The sequence below is a fragment of the Tinamus guttatus genome, unplaced genomic scaffold (assembly GCF_059628265.1).
Source record: "Tinamus guttatus ecotype Peru unplaced genomic scaffold, ASM5962826v1 Tinamus_guttatus_pri_ptg000032l, whole genome shotgun sequence".
NCBI lineage: Eukaryota > Metazoa > Chordata > Aves > Tinamiformes > Tinamidae > Tinamus > Tinamus guttatus.
In genome coordinates this window covers 416130-438127 of record NW_028288566.1, presented here as the reverse complement: position 1 = coordinate 438127, position 21998 = coordinate 416130, and the positions used below count along the sequence as shown (strand labels likewise).

The 21998-nt window shown below is 37.8% G+C and overlaps 1 protein-coding gene across 3 annotated transcripts in view; it reads left to right on the top strand.

The window, feature by feature from the left end:
* Nucleotides 1-21998, top strand: part of TSNARE1 (t-SNARE domain containing 1) — a 418229-nt gene that overhangs the window by 264378 nt on the left and 131853 nt on the right. For all 3 annotated transcript variants that reach the window (XM_088531270.1, XM_088531278.1, XM_088531285.1), the window contains exon 10: nt 6400-6482. In XM_088531270.1, the coding sequence (XP_088387396.1) occupies nt 6400-6482 (83 nt within the window). The remainder of the gene's footprint in view (nt 1-6399; nt 6483-21998) is intronic.

Sequence of the window (21998 nt, the reverse complement as noted above, 5' to 3'; positions counted from 1 at the left end):
CTCAGCTAATTTATTTCACTAGAGGCAGCAGGCAGCACAAGAAATGGATGAGTTTTCTTGCTTCTTGCCTGTGTCTGCTCTCCCTCAGTGTGACTTTTTGCCTCTTTCCTTGTTGCAGGTGGGTTTTTATTTTTAATTTTTAGTGCTGGCAGTTCTGGTAAGAAGCACACGCTGATTGGTAAGGGAAACAATAACAGGTGACTGCAGTTGTAAATTTAGTACTGCCTAAAAATTTGTCTGCTGCTCTGTGTTTGACCTTCATAATTTGATTGGGCCAGTGCGCTGGCAGTTAATGAGGCAACTAATTTTGTACAAGGAAGGAGGCTCCTCCTTTTATGCTGTTTATTGCCACCAGTAGGGTTCTTCTCACACCAAATCATCTCAAGTTGTTATCAGCAGGTTGGACCTGCTGGGCTGTCAATTTCTGGTATTGTGGTGACTGAGCAGTAAATGTGATAGAGGTGCAAGCTGCCAAAGCACTAGGTTCATTTCTGCTGGGAAGCGTCAAGCTCCATCACAGAATTTGGGACGCAGTGGCTTGAGTAGGTTAAGTTAATCAAACAAGCTATGCAGAGAAAAGAGGGAGAACAAAGAAGTTGTAAATATCAGTGACTTTGTAGGTAAAAAAAAAAAAGGTCCCTCCAAAACAGCATGCAAAAATATATTTATTTATTTGACTCAATCCCAATCCCTATCATTTATTCCTGTGCCAAACCCAGACTGCTTATGCACTCAGTTCTCTGATGGGGAGGTTGTGTTAACTGTAAACAGAACTGCACTTCTGAAAAATACTGCAGGCAAAATGCACCAATTTATGAAATGGATTTGGCGAAATAAAGTAATTAGTTTAACCTTTTCTCTCTCTTTCTTTTTCTTTTTTCTCTTTTTCTTTTTCTTTTTCTTTTTCTCTTTTTCTCTTTCTTTTTCTCTTTCTTTTTAACTTTAATTATTTTTCTCTTTCTTTTTCTCTTTTTCCTTTTCTTTTTCTTTTTCTTTTTCTTTTTCTTTTTCTTTTTCTTTTTCTTTTTCTTTTTCTCTTTTGCTCTTTCTTTTTAATTTTAATTTTTCTCTTTCTTTTCCTTTTTCCTTTTTCTCTTTCTTTTTAACTTTAATTATTTTTCTCTTTCTTTTTCTCTTTTTCTTTTTCTTTTTCTTTTTCTTTTTCTTTTTCTTTTTCTTTTTCTTTTTCTTTTTCTTTTTCTTTTTCTTTTTCTTTTTCTTTTTCTTTTTCTTCTTCTTTTTCTTTTTCTTTTTCTTCTTCTTTTTCTCTTTTGCTCTTTCTTTTTAATTTTAATTTTTCTCTTTCTTTTCCTTTTTCCTTTTTCTCTTTCTTTTTAACTTTAATTATTTTTCTCTTTTTCTTTTTCTTTTTCTTTTTCTTTTTCTTTTTCTTTTTCTTCTTCTCTTTTTCTTTTTCTCTTTCTTTTTCTCTTTTTCTCTTTCTTTTTAATTTTAATTTTTCTCTTTCTTTTCCTTTTTCCTTTTTCTCTTTCTTTTTCTTTTTCTTTTTTTTTTCCAATTTAAGAGTTTTTATTTCAGTTTAGAAAAATATTCTCTTCAACTGGGATGGCTTATTATATCTTTTCAAAAAGTGTTGAAGTTACGTCATAAGGAAAAAGGGGTGTACAAGCAGAGGAGTATCTGGAATTTCCTGATCACAGCTAGACTAAGTGTTGTTTTTCTTTTTAAATTACTTTCAGAGATTATTTTGGAAAAAAAAAAAAAAAAAAAAAAAAAAAAAAAAAAAAGTAGAGTCTGGCATGTCCCCATCTGGCATTTCTCCCCCAAAATGTCTTGTGTATTGATTTTTTTTTCCATCAAAAACAAAACAAAATGATAAAACTTGTGAAGTGATGCTATTATTGTAATTTAGTAACTTCACACATGCAAATTTTGTGGAATTGAAGCCAGCACCTTGAATTCCCCAGACCATATGAGAAAGTCTTATAGAAACTCCAGATACCCTCAGGCAGCTGAAGGGCAATGAGAAGATGGGCCATCCCGTGCTGCTTCAGGACAATGCTGATGAGCAGACTCTTCTCCTGTGGTAAATAGCAGTAATTTGAGACAACTTGTTTCTCTCCAAGGAAGAATACTAAATTGCATTGCATCTACTAAAGTGGTTGTATTTCTGTACTCTGTCATTTACCACAGAGCAGATGATATGAGGCGCCATGCTCTCTGGTAGGATGCACTATTTTCCCATAGATAAATGTGGGACAACCCTTGAATTTTAAATCCCTAAAGGACAGACTCTGGGAGGCATGGCAAACTTCTGGCAGTCTGATAGGGTTTTTCAGTGCATCCATATGAAGCAGATACTTGACATTTCCAGGATGCATTTCAAGGACACTGTAAATCACTTCAGGAGCTCAAGTGCTGTAAATTAATGCTGGGATTTGGCCATTGCCCTATAGCCACTTTTAGTCATATAAACTAAGACTTTGGCCTGCTGGTGGAAGAAAACCAGCAGGAAGAGCTTGTTATGATATTTTAAGATAGTTATAATAGTCTTCCTAGTCCTGCTTGGAAAATAAGGGTGAGCAGTTGTTGAGTGAAATTAGATTTTTTTCACCTGCATTAAAAGCAAAAGCAATTTCACATAAAACCTGTCTTTTAATTAAGAAAGAAGCACTTAGCTACTAACAAAATATTCTCTTTTTTATTGCATTTCTCAGTATATTGCATTGATTATTTTTAGTCAGAAATTATAGGGATAAAATAGGGTTAAGCTTATTGAAGTACTAAAAATAAATGCAGATTGTGAAACCTGAAGGGACCCGTTTCAGTTATTGCCAATGAAAGCGTTTTTAAAATGCTCATTCACAAGCTCCCTTTCCTGTCTTTCAAACAGCTCTACTAAAAATACTGCCTTATGGAGCCCTTTTATTTCTGACTGTATAAAGACATAGGTCATACAGGTGATTCCTTGATACATTATGACAAAAAAACCTCTCACTTCAGCTGCTTTCACTGCAGTAATTTCATGTAGAAGACTTCTGCTGGTCATTAAAGACCTTGATCTAAGAAGACACGTAAATAGGTAGGGTTGAAAGAGGCCTCCTGGGTCATCATGAATTTTGTCTCTGTGTGAGAAATGTGTCATAAAATCATGTTAAGTCACATCTAAAAGCTGCTGCTCTGCTGCCTTCACTATTCCTATCGAAAGCACAGGATATCGAAGTATTTTAGTTTGAAAATTAAGAAGTTTTTTTTTTTCCAAATTCCAATTCCACCATCTGCTTTAGTGCAGCCATGTCCCTTAGTTTAAGAAAATAGTGATCACAGTGAAATAGTGAAAATAGTGATCACAGTGTCTTAGAGTTTTTATTTGGTTCCAGACTATATCATAATCACAAATTCATCATCTTTCGAGACACAAAATTGGGGTTTTGAGATACTACTGAAAATCCCTGACCCAGGCCACAGTTATCTCACTGATTTGGGATCAGGGTCACTTACCTTCATGCCAGGGCCAAAGGAGAAATAGAAAGTCAGCTCCCTCCAGTAGGTTTTTCTATTTATCTAGTGTCTTCTAGGGTTTACAAGTGATTATAGAGAATTTTAAATGAGAACTTCACTCATTGTAGGCCTGGTGTTCTGCCATTAGGGCCACAGGTGAGTGGAAACACTATGACTGCTGTTGCCCACTGATTCCTGTGGACTACACAGAAGCATTAAGTGTGTCCTGGCAAATCTGTTTAATTTTGTATCATGCAGTTGTGGTTAACCATAGAAACAAGCTCTTATCACCGACTTGTCAGTATAGGTGACAAGTCATTCCAGCTGAAACATCCTGTCCATGATAAGTGACAAATTGCACTTTATGCCATATTAACCATTTTGGATTCTCTGCTTTGCCCACTATCATATCCAAACACAAAGTGAGGACTATAGCTGCGAATTACATAGCACTGTCCTAGTATAAAAAAATAGAGGGTAATCTCCCCAGACCTACAGAGCTAATCTAACCTGCAGATCTGCTTCTTTTCAGCTTTTCCTACATCTGTTTTTTAGTTCTGCAGAAGTAAAAACATAAAATTTTTCATTTTATGTAGAAAACATAAAATGTTCTTCCACTAGTACTCTTGTAAAATATGTAGAATGACCAAGTGTCGATTTTCACACCAGTTTCAATGCCTGCCTGAGAAGATACCAGAGCCAGACCTGGAGTTTAGTACAGATATGCTTTTTAGTCATGAATGTGATGTCAACGGACAGAGATAGTCCTCATGCAGAACAGGTAGTAGGATTTTCCTTGGAAACTTGCCAAGGATCTGTCTATTATCTAGTGACAGGTTGAAGTCTGTCCACCATGTTGTATTTACAATTGTTGCTCAGACTGACCTGATCCATTATCTTCTACTTGTACTGAAATCACTTCCATAGGACGCTTTAGTATCAATGAAATATTAGGAAAAAAAAATTCTTCAGGGTTTTAACATATGTGTGTGCATGTTTCTGAGAATCAGCCCAGCAGCCCTCTCAGGCCCTGTAGAAAATTTTATATTATTTCTCAGACAGAGGTTTCATTGTTAGTTTGTTTTGTTTTGTTTTAAGTTGAATTATCAGAAATATTAATCACATTAACTGACTTTCAGCATTGCTTCATTTAGAATTGAAAAAAAAAGAATTAAACCTTTCCACAGTTTACCTACACACCTTCATTTCTCTATGCGTCACAGATGTGGCCAGTCTGTAGTACATTCTTCCCCTCAGAAACAAAGCAAAACAAAACAAAACAAAAAACAACAACAAAGAAAACCCAAACTATGTAAAACTTTTCTAACAAGTCTTAATCCAAGATCTAATATCATCAGTTGAAGTATTTCCATTAATCTTATTTACTGTGAGAGAAATCTTGGAAATTTATTCCCAAATTTCTGCCAAAAGTTGAATTCCTCCTGACCATTTTAATATACTCAGTGGTATAATATCCACTCTAAAATCTATATAAGCACACCGAGTGTACACATTCTCCAAATGGGGCCAGAAATTATTGGCTGTGCATCTCTTAGGGTACAGGTTGGTCAAGGTGTCTTAAGATTTCCAGTTGAAACACAAACTCGTAAATGCAGGTTCACGGAGCTTCTAGAGAGGCTCCAGTGTAGAGCCGCGAAGATGATTAAGGGACTGGAGCATCTATCATATGAGGAAACACTAAGTGAGCTGGGTCTGTTTGGCCTGTACGAGAGAAGTTTGAGAGGAGATCTGATCAACATGTACAAGTACCCTAGGCTGAATGTAGGGAGGATGGACCAAACTCTTCTCAATGGTAGCCAGTGACAGGGCAAGGGGTAATGGGTGTAAGCTGAAACACAGGAAGTTCCACCTCCATGTGAGGAAGAACTTCTTTACTGTGAGGGGGACAGAGCCCTGGAACAGGCTGCCCAGACAGGTTGTGGAATCTCCTTCTCTGGAGATCTTCAAACCTGCCTGGATGCCACGCTGTGCCACGTGCTCTGGGTGTCCCTGCTTGAGCAGAGTGGTTGGACTAGATGATCTCTAGAGGTCCCTTCCAACCTTAACCATTCTGTGATTTTGTGATTCTGTGTTTATACCATAGACGTGAGGCTTTCTGAGCACAGCTCTGCAGTCAAGTTAAAACTTGTCTTTGATTGACGTGGGGAATTTTCCCACCTCCAGCTGTAGTCTGTAGCTATTAATCTTTCCTATCTAGGCTCATTTTGCCTCCCCGTGGTCTCTGCACCTTCCTCCAGCAACAGACTTGGCAATCCAGGATGAGTTTCATCTCCCTTGATTTTAGACACTGGTACTCAGTTCCAGTCTGTGTCATTTGGGCAGATCTCCCTGGCAGTTTGGAAATCAGGTGGGTAGAGCTTAGGCTGTGATTCATCTGATTTGTTTAGTTGTAGGCAGCTACTATTGAGTGAGATGAATCGCACTCCACTGACTTGCTCTCTCTTGACTGCAGTAGAGTCTGAGCTCAGATACCCACATCTGGGGAATGTCAACAACTCGCACTTATTCAGATGAATCTTATCTCTGAGCTGTAATTCAGACCAATTCAGATACAATCTGCAATGTCTCTTCTGTAATTTAACTCCAGTCCAGTGAGATTCCCGGTCTTGAGCCGATTTACTTGAATTCTCTATTAGTCTCTTCATTGATTTCATTGGGAGTGAGAGGAATGCAAACCCCTGTCCTCTGCGGTGGCACTTTAAGAGCTGTCAGTCACACTGTCCCTGATTGACAGGTCAGGCTTCCTTATTCATCAAAATTTGGGTATCTTTCCTATTTCCCTGTAGCATGACTGCCTGCAAACAAGAAATCTGCTGTCACTTCATGACCATGAGTAAACTGCTGAATTGCTGTTGGTATAAAGTCTTTGTCTGAGGTCTGTACCTTGTAACTGTCTTCTATTATCTTAATTTGCAGACAGTATTGAAGCCAACATTGAGACTGCATCTTCCAATGTAGAAGCAGCCAATGAGCAGTTGGCAAAAGCCAGTCAGCACCAAGTAAGTGAGTCTAAAAAAGCCCTACAGTCACATTCAGTAATAGAATTTAAAATAAAGAGAATGTTTGGTGGCTGTGAATCACGTGGCCCAAGAGCTGTGTTGTGTTTATGTTACAAGGCAAGATGATAAAGCATATCCCAAATAAGAGCTAACTACTTTATATATATACACACACACACACACACACATATATATGCATATATATATATGATTAAATTACTGTAACATTGGCAGTATGAGTAGTATGGCATTAGAGTAGTCATTCAGAGATCTACACACTAAAGAGACATTTCCCAGTAGGAAACTCAACAATTAGCTACTGTTATTCTTGTAAAGATGTCATAAAAGTACATCATTTAAATGCATATGTTCTTATTGGAGTGTGTCTCTATAGTCAAGTTGCCAAAAGAAACGATGTGGCTAGTGAATAATGTCTATGGGAATGGTGTTCAGCACTTTTTAAAGGCAATTTGAGGGTTACTTTCTTTCTTTTTCTTTTTCTTCATTGGAGTAAGAATAAAGTATACACACAGAAAAAGCATTAATCTTGTTTGAAAATAGCTTGACCGGAAAGAACTGTTTCATGGTTATAGTTAGTACTTTCTAGGGACGAAAGTAAGAGAAAAAAATAAAAGAATAAGCAAAGAAAAAATTGTTATCATTTGCAGTAGGTTCACAGAACAAAAGCTGCTACAATTTCTTTTTTCTTCTCTTTTTTTTTTTTTTCCCCCCCCAATCATAAATCTGTTGGTTGACGCTCAAGGTGAGTTTCATGTATCTGATGTCTTGTTATGACAAACTGCACCTGAGGTCTGTGTGAAGACCTTGTGGCTCCTTCTTTGGTCTTTGGGCATGGTGAACACTGAAACCTTCAAACTGGAAGAGTAAGGGTCATACATATTGTACTCCACTGTACTCACGTGAACTCTTAAGATTATTTACAGCTCATTTTCTGGTGAAATGTGCTTTGCAAACTGTGACCAGCAAGAGCAACCTACACAGAACATTGACATTACAGAACCAAGTTATGGCCTTTGGCCGTGTTTTGGTTCTCAGGGCATACATTTTCAGGGTAATGGGTGTCATCCTGCATTTGCCTTGAAAATAGCCTGTTGCATTGTTACAGCAGGAAGTCTAATATGAGACAAGAATAAGCTTAGTGCTTGGCAGTAGAGCAGATCGCAAAGCTGTAAATGAATTAATGGCAATTTCAGCTAAGAGGACTAAAGAATAGTCAGGCAGAAAATGAGTGCAGCATAGTTTAATGGATCTGTTTTCTGCAGCCAGCAGGAATTGCTGAAATAACCTGTCCAGTCATGAGGTCCTTTATTCCTCCATATATTGACCAAGATGGAGATACAGCACTACTGCTGTGGGCAAAAAAGAGACTTGGTGTCCTGCTTGGTGCCTACGGGAAAACACCTCAGCTTCTCCCATGCCCTTGAAACAAGAGTGTATAGACAAATATTGCTTAAGTAAATTTAAGTAAAAAAGACAAAAAGTGTACAATCCAGATCTGCTGCAGAGGGTAGGTAGCTCTGCTGTACACTGCTGGAGGAGGATCACTCGTGCTTGCCCCCTCCCTGCTTGCTCTCTGACAGCTCTTCCATGAGTCTCCCTGAGATATAGACAGAAAAATGGGGTGAGGTGGTGTGGTTTTGTCTGCTGGTCTGCTGCCTGGATTTTGTGCAACAGCACAACACCCTTGCTTGACTTACACCCAAAATGGTGATGTCTCCGTAATGGGACAAGAGGAGACCTGGTCATACAGTCCTCAAGAATCTTTGACTGCTTTAGAAACACCTGGGATAGATTTGAGTGAAAGATCAGCTGGGTGGCTTTGGAGATGACCTGGTTTCATGAGAGCTGCCACAGTTTTACAACTTTTAGATCCTTTTAGCACTCTCTGCACTGCTCTGTGCTTCTCGAAGAACAAAAGAACAGATTTTTTTTTTTTAATCTTACTTACTAGTTTTCCTAATCAATCTATTAGTTCACTAATGTATTTTGTTGATACCTACAACGTCTGGCACAGTGTGACTGTCCTGTAAATGCAGACTAGTTACATACATTTATTATGTCTCTTTATGCATATATATATATATATGCAAATATATACATGTGTGTATGTATATACATACACACACACATATAACATTTTATTATGTTGGCAAATGCATACATAAATTGAAAAAATCAAAATATCCACATTTCAGAGACTTCTAAAACATACTATAGACTTTAATGAAGAGATTTCTGTCAGGATTAAAAATTAAGTGAGGGGTTATAACATTGGCTTGTAATGCAGTCCAGTGGAGCACAACTTGGAACACCAGTCTCAGTGTCAGTAAATATCCTTTCTTGTACAAAATAAATTATTTACATTTCCTGCAATGATAGAAATAGTTTAACAAATAAAAATAGCCTCGTGCTTATCTCCTTTCTGTGCATCTTAAATTTTGAAATTTCTTCACCAAGTGTTTTCAATAACAACTCATTGATGTTCTAATTTAATGGAGACTCTTTGGGCATAGAAAATAAGCAATACACATAATGCTTTTGCCTATCCATGATGCTGGAAAGGTATATCTAATGTCATATTCACTTGTGCATGTGCCACAACAGAGGATGTGGGAGGTGAACTTGTAAGAAATTATAAACAAAAAAGGTATTACCTCCCAGAGACATAAAAATTTTCTGGGAGCTTTCAGTGGAAGAAATACTTTTTTATTATTATTATTACTATGATTTATATATATATATATATATAATTTTAGATTGCAATTGTAATTAAGGATTGTTTTGCTTTAAACTTGTTTTTATTAGAGATAACATTTAAGCTCAGCCACAGTGTTCCATTGTTATCTGCAGAAAATTGTAGAGTGAAAATGCAGCTGAAAAGTCAAATGTTGGGTATTGACATCAGGACTTGAGAGACCTATTTTCATATGTAACACCATCTTAGTCACAGGAACTTAACTATTTTACTTTGTTGTCCTTGTTTTCACTGAAAAAAATAGATTAAAAAACACACAACAGCAAAACAAACTAACAAACAACAACAACAACAAAACAAACAAGAAACCCTTAGAGACAGGAAAGTCTGGCAGCTAAAAGCCAATAAGAAGTAACCTCCTGTACTTGATTTGCTTCACTATGCTTTTCCCTTCTGTGACTGTCTCATACCTCTTGGATCTAAAATGGACCATTGCCATTTAATACCAATGGCTTAGATTTGTCTCATGAAATGTCATTTGTCATGCATCTAGAGAAGATGATTCATCCCACCTATCTAAGGCGCCAATCTTAGGGCCAGTTGAATTGCTGCTAGGTAGGGATTTACTGAACCAAATACAGGTGTCTTTAGAAGAGGACTGAGTTAGCTGTCTAGACTCCCTTTGCATCAACAGTGAGGAAGAATTGCTTCTAATGCATGGCTTGTCCCACAGGAAACATCTGACACAGGACAGGTGAGTACTCCTCTGGAGATGACTCTCCTCTCCTTTTCTCTGTGAGGTCCACATGATAGCAATTACATTGCAAACATTGCTAAGGAAAATTAATTTTGTGCATAGCACCTACCCCTTCAGAAGAGAAACAGAGGCTGTCAACAGGGCTGATGAACATCATCTGGCTGGTCATGATAAGATTGTGGAGTTTTGCTTTCTCCAGTTTATTCTTGCCTTCCTGAAGATGGACTGAGATGAAGAGAAGGAAACAAGTGCACGGATGCATGTTAATCAAGCTAGTCTAGTGTTGTTAAAACATCTCAAAACTATGGTGTGCATCCACTCAGCAGAGAGTGCCCAGTGTGTTAGCCTTGCACCCTAGCATCTCCATCAGCGAAAGTCCAAGATGCTGAGAAGCTGCCTTGGAGTGATGTTAGCTGGAGTATCTCAATGAAAACACAACTTCCTCACACGGCTACTTAATCCCCTTGGAAGGGATGAGTCTACATGTTTGTTAAACAGTGTCAGGACTGAGATGTAATGACAATATTGTGCTAAGTCTAAGGTACAGTGTAAGCAATCAACTTGATGTCATTTATTGCTTTGTTGCGCCTGTCAACAGTGTGGCTGAGCATGCTTCTTGTTCGGATAATTAGCACTTGGAAATTTTATTTGGGGGATTATGAAGCTATTCTTTCTTCTGGCAGTTTCTGCCTGTGAAAGTGATGGGAGCTGAATAAAAAGCTGCAATAAGAACTTGGAGCTCTGTAAAGCTTCCAAGCAAAAGTCATTACCAAAGTGACTGTGTAATTACACAACTAAGCCTTAATCCCCCAAAGGAATCTTTGCTGCCATCCAGAATCCCCAGGATTCTGTGCCACCATCTCCAGTTAGCAGAAATGTCCTCCTTGAACTGGTTGCATTTCTCAAACCCCACCTGCAGTCCATTTCTCAGGGTACAATGTCCCAGCCACACCAGCTCAAATTGGAAAACTCTACCTGAACTTTCCAGCTGGAGGATCCCTCCAGCTTCAAGGTTACTCATTCCTCCTCTGCAATGCTTCCTTTCCATCTCATTTGTCGCTCATTAAGTCTTTTCCTTCTCCTCCATCAGCTCTAACCTCAGCACACCACTCTTGATGCGTGACTGCTCAGAGCAGTCTCTTCTGTTACAATAATCTCACTAATTTTCTTGTCCCAGATAGTTCAACACCAAGACTAGACACTTAGATATGCTCCCTTATGGTCTATGCTACCACAGAGCCTTCAAGCAGCTCCTTGCCAAGTGCCTGCCCTGCTTGCATGTTTCTTTCGAGACTGGCAGGAGCAGCTCTGTACAATTAAATTGCATTACCCTTTAGTGTCCCATGACAAATAGGCAGCAGCAGCAGCAGGTGGTTCTGATAAAGACAAGTGCTCTCTTTTCTCCTCGCTCTGCTGGCTTCCGATGAGAGATGGGCAGAGATTTTAGTGTTTTATTTTTGAAGCAACTTCTGTTTGCCTCTGCTTTTTTTACTGTATTTTAATGCAACCCATTTACAAAACAGCTGCTTACCATTGGAAATGGTGTTCAAGTCAGCTGCAGCCCAAGTGATAAATGAGCTGTGTGAATGCAGCAACTTAACCTCAGTGAGGTCTGAGCTATAGCATTTATTCAAACCCATCTTTTCTTTGATTTTTTTTTCTCCTAAATAATGGATCCTTGTGATCAAATATTTATTTGGAATAGGTTTGTTTGGAGCTTTTGGATGTCATGTAGTTGGTTGTTCTTGAACGTGAAGATAGTCTTTCAGCCTATTTGTAATCACAGCCGAACATCTCTTACATCTCTTCATTTGTACCATCACAGAGAGAGCTTACATACTTTGGTGCTACTTTAATCATTTTACTTTATTTTATTTTATTCCATTTCAAATTTTCATGGATAGGGTAATAGGATGCTCAGAAAGAATAAACATTGTTGGTTGTGGGCTCCAATCACTCCTTTCTCAGGGAGGAAATGGAAAGGGCAGGAGCAGAGGAGGAGGACAGGATATGGAAGAAGGTATGGAGCAAATTTAAGGAGCAAATTTAGAACTGTTGATAAAGCTGCTTTGGCAGGTGAGGGGATGAGCGTGAGTTATATTTATCAGTTGTTCACCACGTGGCCTTGGCAAAGCAGTTTGACAGTCCCCAGTGCTGGATTAGGATCAAGTCAGGATTTAGGAATATCATTGCATAATATGCAATGGTCTAGATTCAGAATTTCAAAGGAAAGGATTTTGTGTGTAAAAGCTAAGCAAGTCTGCTCTGTGACCATTTGTAGATGGCAGAAGGAAAATAGCGTGCTGCCTTTTGTTGTTCTTCTCGTTCTATTTTGCTTTGTTTAACAAAATCTTTTTCCAGGGTATGATTTCATTTTGAGGGGTCAGAGATTAAAAAGCAATTTTCCCTCACTGACAGCAGCATAAACTAGTGAGTGTTACATTGCTCTTAATGGCCTCATTTAACTGAGCAATGAATGGAAATCCTTGCTTGCTGAGTGAGGAACCACATTTAGAATCATCCTTGTTCCAGTGGCGGCACATATAATGAATTGCATTGTCCAAAGGTCAAATCTTTGAGAAATAGCATTAATTTTACCTCCTAATGGGACTAAGAATATAAGGAAGTTAAGGAATATTAAGGCTGGAGATGTATACCTTGCCTGACATCAGCTGAAAACCAGGGGCACAAAATATGTATCCCAGTTTAGAGTCCCAGCTGTGTAGCCTGAAGCTGCATTACACTGGACTGTGATCTTGTCAGATCTCATCAAATAGCAAAATGATCAGGCTTGGTCAGTGTTCATATTGGAAACTACCACTGAAAATCTCCATGTGCAAGCAGCAGAGCTTTTGTCTGCTCGCTAGATAGCACTTGCTTAGTGGCTCCTTTCTGACCAAAGGTTGCCATCCAAACAGTATTACCATGGTTCAGATGTTCCATCAAGACCTGAGAACTAGTGGTCAGTAAATGGGCCACTTTTTTTTTTTTTTTTTTTTTCAAAGCAACAGTGAAAGTAAGAGTTGTGTTCCCTTATAGACACTTATATTCTGATTTCTGTGCTTGAAAATTAACTCTTTTTAACAGGGCCTGTGTAGGGACCTGTAGTATAGTGTCATCTCATTCAACTTGTTACTTAAAATTTAGGCAGCTAGTGCTAGACAACTTATGCTTTGCTTGTACACATCTCTGGAAGGCAGCGCATTTGGCTTCATCTCTTAGTTAAGGGTAAATAATGTCCCGGAAGTGAACATTTCCCTTCACATTGATAAAAATATAGCTTCAAGAAATCACCTAACTAGTAGGTGGAGAGGGCAGGATTTTTTGCCTCCAGATAAATATTTTATATCCTTCTGAGCTGAGTAGACAACTTTCACTTCACAGAAGTCTGTTATTCTCTCAAAAATCTTAAATCACATCTGTCAGCTGTGTTTAAATGTTTTGGAGAATGCAGTGCATCTCAAATGGTCAGAGGAGACTGAAGAAGTAAGCAGATATTTCCCTGTTGTTTTTAATAACAACAATTATAGTGATCATAAAGGGAAAAGGATATATTAGGAGGAAATAGCATTGGAAAATGAAATTACTTCTGTTTCCATTGTGACACAAACTGAAAACACCTTAATCAATTAAGTCTTTTCCAACTTTCTGAAAGAAATCGCAATCCTGGTAGGATGCATGTGCAGTATAACTATCAAGTTGTGGCCTGGCATTATCGGAACTGGAGAACAGGAATCTGTTCAGAAGGAGACGAGATAGTAGATTATAGTCTCATTAAACCTTATTTCAGGTTTACATAAAGCCTTTGAGGACCTTTTGAAATTAGGAATTAAAAGCATAGTAAAGATTAGGACATTTTACTTTGATGAAGCAATTGCTTATCTTTCTTTGTGGGGATGATGGATTTCCATAGACAAAAGCAACAAGAAGGACTTGACTTCCTGGGTTTCAGAAAAGCATCTTTTCCAGGAATGCCACACAAGGATTATTTGTTCTTATATAGCCACCTTTGATGTCTCTGTGCTCCTTTCTAGTTTACAAACTGTTGTTTATTTAGGCTGACCAGTTCACCTCTCTCTTTTGCAATGTATGGTCTCATATTTCCTACTGGGTTTATGCATGCATGCATACCTTTAAATAGTCTGCATATGCTAGTTTGAACAGCTCTTATTTGCTTTCTAATCATCTGGCACCAAGTGAATGAATGTAGACCTTAGAAAATGTACTTTCAAAGTGTACACCTCACCCCCAACTGCATGACATACCAGTGCTTTCCTAAACAGCTAAAGGAGTCAGCTTGTGTGAGATTCAGTTTGAACTGAAGCCACCTGACTTTGTCTGTCTACTTAGCAAGCACCTACGTCAGAGATGAGTGTCCCATTATATTTGATGGAGATGGCCAGTACAATTCATTTGCCACAACACAGGCATCTAGTAGCATTTGAAATGCCCTCAGGAATACCAGACAGCAGTGCAGGGCTGATAGATATGACAGAGAAACAACACAAAACCCATGGGCCTCTGGACTGACAACTGGAGCTCATTTCAAATGATACTAGGTGCTTATGTATGGGCAGCTGAGTTTGTCTACTCAGTGAAGTCAGCAGAGACTGGAGAAAGATTCGCTTGTCTGCCAATAAATATCTACTTTGGGGTGAACTGATTCACTCACTAGGCTGAGTGTTTTGTTTGTTTCTCCCACGACCATAGCAGGAGCTTGGACATCAAAGGATACATGTAATGCGTAGCATCACATGTGTGGACACATAGCCAAATGATGAGATATACTAGATAAGCGGGCAGTAGGTTGGGTGGAAAATTGGCTGAATTCTCAGGCTTAAAGAGCAGTGATCACTGGTTAAAAAATCCCACTGGCTGGTAGTTACTGATGGTGTCTTTTGATAATTGATCTTGGAGCCAACACTGTTCAGGATATTTATTGAAAAAGTGGATGATGCAATCACCTGCATTCTCAGCAAGTTTTTGGATGATCCCGAAGAGAGAGGAGGTAGGAGAAGTTGATGTATATTGGAAAGCAGGGTTGCTATCCAGAGACATAGAGAAGGTGAAGTCAGACTTTTCCCAGAGATGAGCAGTAGAAGGATGAGAAGCAACAGGCAGAAGCTGCAATTCATGAAATTTCAATTAGATATATATAAAAAAAAATCCAGGTGAGGGTTGTCAATAATTGAAATAAGAATCTAGAGAGATTATGAGAGTCTCCATCTTTGGAGATATTCAGTATATGACTGGACAAGTCTCTGAGTAATTTGCTGTACTTGGACCTGCTGCATTGAAAAGGACGATGGCCCAGAGATCTCCAGAGATCTCGGTGTTTCTGTTTGGAACTAAAACCCATTCTTTCTGTTTTACTTCAGTTAGTTACTGGGCAGTTTAGGAGATGATCAGAGATGTTTGGACATCTTGGGATTCATGGGAGTAACATACTGATTTTTTTTTTTCTGTATGGGTGTATAACTGCAGATAAATAAGGAGCTTATTCTTTAAAAACAATAAAGTCAAATATTGTTTGATCTGACATTTCCATGCTATTTTTTCCATTTCTTTCTTGGTCAGCAGTATTTTGAACTAAAACCTTAACCTTCACAATTTGATTTAGTACTAACACAGTACCATAGCATAGTGTTAGAGACTCAAGCCTCCTAGGTGTCTTAGGTACCTTCATAGTGGAAATGTGAGAGCTGTTATTCTAATAGTTTGAAAGAAATATGAAAAATGAAATTTTTAAGATTAACTCTAAATATTATTCATCTTATTTTTTTTCTTGACTATCAAGTGAGTCTCTGGTTTGGATTATACTCAGTAGTTAAAAAACTAAAGAACTATTCTACCTCTTGGCTATTGATCATAGTCCAACAAACATAAATTCTGAGTAAGATAGATTTTAAAATGAAAGTCTTATAATTGCCTCATTTTTTATTTGTTGCAGGTAAAAACTGGTCCTCAACTTTTAAGCTAAAACTCAGTGCTCTAGATGCATTTGTAATTTTCTGCAAATTACACTTGGGATAAAGATAATCATGGACACAGGAGCAGTTTGCTGTTAATTCTTGTCATCTAAACTGAGGAGTGAAGTCTGGGCCACAGACCCAAACTTCTTATTGGTCCTCTGGACAGCAAAAAGTCTGGCAACTACAGAGCGAGACCCAGACCTTTACAGACTGCTAAAACAGCATATGTTGGAAAAGATTCAACTAGACTTTGCACCAGCAGTTTTTCAGAAAGTTAATATTTGTAGAAGGTGGTTATGGTGCAGTTGCTTCTTTTCTTGCACTACGTGCAGACTAAGAGGAGATTGTGCATTGAGTCCCTTAAATCAAGCTATCGAACCTACAATGAACCAGACTTATGTGACCAGACATTCATCCTATGTTTTCTTTAGGTCCTAGTGCTTTTGTGAAAGTTGCACCTGTTTGCTTTAGGGTAAAATGCCTTTTAGAAGCAGCCCTGTCAAATACATCACTTTAATCTTATTGAACAGACATAAATTCAGCCTGTCCTGCCGGATAAGCCAGAAATTAGCTATGTCTCAGTTGGCTCTCCAATTATTTTTTTTTATCATTACTGTTGTCTGAATTTCCTATTAGCCAGAGCCATAGCCAACAGACTCTGCAGGCTTAGTTGTTGTATTATAACTAGCAGTTCACATGAAAAATTACATTGGTGATCTCAGTGCAATCAAACTCACATAAAAATGTAAGAGCTGGAGGTTGCACCTGAGAAATTTGATTATCATTTTTTGTTAATGGGGAGAAACATCTTTCAGATGTGCACTCAAATGAAATTCTTTTGCCAGCAAGTTTTGGTCTCCCTAGGAGCAAGTTTTGGTCTCTGTAGGAGCATGTGGAGTGCTGAGTCTGGAAAGTACTGGAGCCTGGTTCTGCTCAGTAGTTTGAGTTTCAGTAGTTTGAGTCTCTTTGATTTTTTAAAATAAATGTTTCAGGGTAAGCAGAGAATCTGATCATTTCTACTACAGTTACAACTTGGTGGTATCACTTGTCCTTACTTATTTTCTTATTCATATTCTATGGTGGCCATAAGCAATTAACATTAGCATCAATGTATCGATGTATTCATTTGTATCTTTTCTAAGTATTTTTTTTTAAAACAGCAGGAAACCACATGCATTTCATTTCAATATTTCTAGGTTCTGTGAGAATTCATCATCAGATCATCTTTTCCTGCTTCATTTTTTTCATGAGATGAACTGATTTAAATTTGTTGGTGCCTTTGTAGGAAGAACAATCTTTGCTCCTGCAAAATTTAAATATGTGTTGTCAGATGAGATTAGAATGTAAGTTTTTACAGAATGAAAAGGTCCAAGTGATTCTGCCCTTGGATTGGGCAACATTATCTAGAAGACGTAATCCTGGTGGACGACTATCTGGGAACTCAGAGAAATTTCTTTCTTGCTCTTATGGAGGACACACTGTGGAAAAGATGATGGATAGAGTTACTTGTCAGGGATACCTGTAGTTGATACGGTGGAATGATCATCAAAGCCAAGAAAATTTCTAAAAGAACCATGCCCTCTTTCTAAATCACAAATTTCATATTATGATATTTTTAAAGGTAAGTCCTTAGGAAAAAAAAAAGTTCTTTGTATGGTTGGTCAAAAATTTATCACCTTTTCCAGTATTCCCATACTGCAGTATTTCAATATTTCCTATTTTAGTGGGCCAGTTTTTTTTTTTTTTTTTGCTTAGTGAGGGACAACGTATCATTCTTTTTTAGTGCTGTCCATTTATGAGAAACAGTTCTTTCATGACTTCCTTTTGCTGTGAAAGACATTTTCCTGACATAGATCTGAAGCATATAAAAATAAAATAAAATTTCTTCATATTTATCTTTACTCTTTATAGTCAGCCCTGGTGGATATTTTTCTTTTCCTGAAACATTTTTTTTTAAAAAAGAAAGTTTATAGGAAAGGAAATAATCTGCAAGGATACAATAACTTTGGGCATTCACTGGTACTAAAGGAACATTTCTCATTGCTATTAATCGGAGTAGAATAGCGGTCTATCACTATATGGGTCATATTTACTGATTTACCAGTACTGTGAAGACTTCATGAACAGGCAGGTAAGTTTTTGTTTTGGTTTGATTTGTTTTTTTCCCTATGCAGAGAAATCTGAAATTCTCCTGATAGTTTCTCTAGCTTTTTCAGACCCTTTCACCAGTTATGTGTTTAAAAGATAAAGGGTCTATTTTTGAATATTTAGAAATATAATAATATATATTTAGAAATATAATAATAACTATTTCAGCTATCACCACTGTCATCAGGAATGTCATGGCCATTTTTTTTTATTAAGCTCCACTTTATTTGATTAAAAGGAATGTTATTTTGTTATATTCATATAACTGTATATACCTTCTTGGCCTCCTTCTCCATTATTAATGAGAAAGCATGCAATGCATAGTTTCCCAAGATTCAGAAAACAAACAGGACCCTCCTTGTTTTTGTTTACAAATCCTATAAGCTAGATCATTTCAATTCATCCCTAGGATGATTTTGGTGTTATGTGGGCCATTGTCTAGAACTACTTCCCTCTGCTGCCTCTGTAGGGAGTATAGAACAGCTGCCTTCCTGTTTCTATTTTTAATTCCCATTTTAAGATGTCTCAATTAGACATCTGAGGTTCAATAGGATAAGTTTGAACACAAATGTTTCCAAGAAGGATGTAAGAAACCTTCAAGAAGCAGAATTTCCTTTCCTTTTAGTTAGTTTTATTTCATCACAGAAGTCTTGGGTTTCCTTTTTCTTTTTCTTCTTTTTTTTCACCTCTTCTTCACTAATAAGAATGGGCATGGAACTGTACCAATGGATGTAAAACACATGTTCAGGCTTGCAATCTACCTGTTTCTTGTTTCAAATCAGCTCAGTGGTATCCTGTCCACAGTCCAATAGTGTAATGCTTGGAATGTAATGTGATCCTTATTTTTTCCTCTTAATAGGCCAGTTTCTAGGAATGGAAATTACTCACAGTGCCAACAAGAAGCACACTTTGTTTATTATTTTTTCTGTTTTTTTTTTAATCGTTACAATATTTCTTGAGAAGTAATGTATATTTTTAATTTTTCCCTTCCCTTCATAAAAAGATCAATGGATTAAAAGTAATTTATTTTGCAGATATTAAGAAATGGTGATGGTTCTGGAGGGGAAAAATAAGTAAATGTGTATATAAATATGTATATAAAAGCAGGGGAACTGCAGGGGAAAAAATAAGTAATCATGTATATAAATATGCATATAGCCAGATTCTAATGTATTAAATTGCAATCACTTAAACGCTTATTAAATTGTGTGCATACTTCTGGTTATCTATTTCTGAGAGTACCTTTCTTCCCCAAAAATCTCATAACACTTTGTATATACCTATAGAAATTGTCCATAGAGACCACTTCCATAGCAGGAATGAAACCCACTGTAGGGGAAAAGTAACTTTCAGGGGCAAACACTGATTGTAGCAGTGATTAAGTTAGATCCTACCCGCATATCATTGTGCTATGAAAAAGGTTTTGTTGTTTTGTTTTTCTTTTATTGGTGGTATTTGTGTGTGTGTGCGTATGTGTAAGAATCAAACAACAGAACAAATTCTCCCAACATTGTTGGAGAACTTTTTATTGACAGATTATCAAAGTGATCTCACAGTGAAATAATCCTTTCACTTTCTTAGTGCTGTTAAAGGTCTCAGGTAGATATGCTATCTGGTGTTGGGTGCTAAATTGAAGATGTCGGGCCAGCTAGAAAGTCCACAGGACAGCGGCAAGAATAATGTAAGGGTTTGCAAACCTGACTGCAAAGCAGAGATTAGAGCAATGGGAGTGAGTTAGGCTAAAGAAAAGAAGATGGAGGGGGATGATAATGGTCTCCAGGCACATAAAAGTCTCCTGCAAAAAGGGAAAGAATAATCATTGCTCTTCATTTATTACAGATAGAGAAACAGGAAGTAATGGGCTTAAATTGCAGCAAGAAAAAATCTGGGTAGATATGAAGAAAATCTGTCTAATGATAAGGCATGTGAAGTGCTTTCTGGGGAGAGCTTAGAGTCTCCAGGACTGAATATCCATATGAGTATCTCGAGAAACATATTTTGGGAATGGTGTTGGTGTAATTGCTTTTACTCTTGCCTGTCAAATCACACTGTAATGTACAGTGTAAACGGGGCATGTTCGTATTATATCACAAACTATCATTACCTCATCAGAAAATTTTGCAGCTAGGAATTATGAATTCTCTTCCCCTTTCTCTCCCCCCATAAAAAATGTAAATAAAAAGTAAATAGTTCCTGTTAGGATAGTCCCTTCTATAGAGACCAAAAGCTGATTTTATTTGCTGGAGGTAATGAGACTGTGCATTTTCTGTCAGCTTTGGTTTGAGCAGCTACTGACTACAAACCCTGCAAATTATTTTGCCTTATCCAAACATTTTCTACATGATTCTTGGGCATCCTGAATTTAGTTTGCAATTATCCTTTGTTCTTCAAACTATTTGCACAAAGGGGAGTCAGGAAAATTATAGTGTATGCACTCTCTGGGGTCCCAGATGAAGTCACTGAGCCAGAGATTGAACATGAGGTATGTAGGAGCTGAAAGGGTAGCAATGTGCTGTCCTTGAAGAGTAACAGATAATCCTTGCATTGGACTTTCACAGACTCTTTTGAATTCTGAGTCTTGATCCATGATCAGTACCTTACTTAATGGATAAACCTGTTACTGTCACTAGACCTGCTCTGCTCTTCTTGCTTGGATGCTGTGGCCTTGTTGGTGATGGCACTGCCCCAGTCACATTAATGTCACTCTCCTGGCTTGCCTTTCCTTGAAGAGCACTCCACACTTGCACTTCCTTGCCTGCTTTAAGGTAATAAAAAAATCCCCACCAAGGACACATAAACTTACATGGAACACTTTCTAAGAAAACTGGACTCTGAGTCCACAAGGATGCAAATACTTGGTGTTCAAATCACCAGCTCTGTGCTGTGAGTCTCATGATATCTACATTTTATTCTTGGAACTCAGATTCAGAAATGGATTTTTTGTTCTGCTTGGGGTTTTCTTTAAGGGGATGGATTTTATTTTGTCCTTTATTTTTGGGTTATGTATTTTAAAAATGCAAAGGACCTTTGTGTGGCTCACAGATTTTGAAGTAGTTGTAGCTTTGTCAAGAAGTCTCTTGCATCCTATTTATACAACTGAGGCTGTTTTTCATAGCTGCACAGGAATTATTGACTTGATTCATAAGTCTTTCTTTTTTAAGGCTACAAGAAAGGATAGATACAACACGAAGAGATGGCTGAAGCGTTACTCTGATCCCTAAGGACTGCTAGAAAGCAATCCCAAGTGGCACGTGGAAACAAATTATGACACTCTCCTAGGTGATGGTGATGCTCATTACTTGTCTGTGAGGCCATAGAAATGGCAAACCAAAATTCATAGGTTTTTTGGATAGATATGTTGGAGGAAAGAAAAGGAGAGAGATGACATATTTCTGTGCCAACTTGGACATTCATTTTAGAAAAAGACAGCATATCAATATAGGTACTGTTTGCATATAGACTAATCATGTTTTCAGGGAGGACATTAAATTTTAGGTTTCATACTTAAAGAGGGTATAAGCAGAGCAGGGAAGTAGAAGCATGCAATAAAGTAAGACCTGAAAGTCCAATATTTTAGAAATGAGGGCAACCTGACAAAGACCAGGCAGCAAGTTGATCTGTGCACTGGGAGACAAGGAACAGCTTCCCTAGAGAGGGAACAATTTCCCTACAGAGCAACACAGAGGTTCAGAAGAAGGTGAGAAGCAAAATCTGGTTGGATTAGGTCCTTAATTCACTTTCTTCATGAAGTACTTGGAGTACTTTCCAGCATTCATCAGAAGAGCAATGGAATCAGACTTTGCTCTTATTGTTGGTGTTGTGGATCTGGAGGGACACTAATGGAATTATGCCAGAAATAAAGCAGCATAAGGCGAGCAGAACATGACCCACACTATGACACAGCATCTTCTGGACCAGGTGAG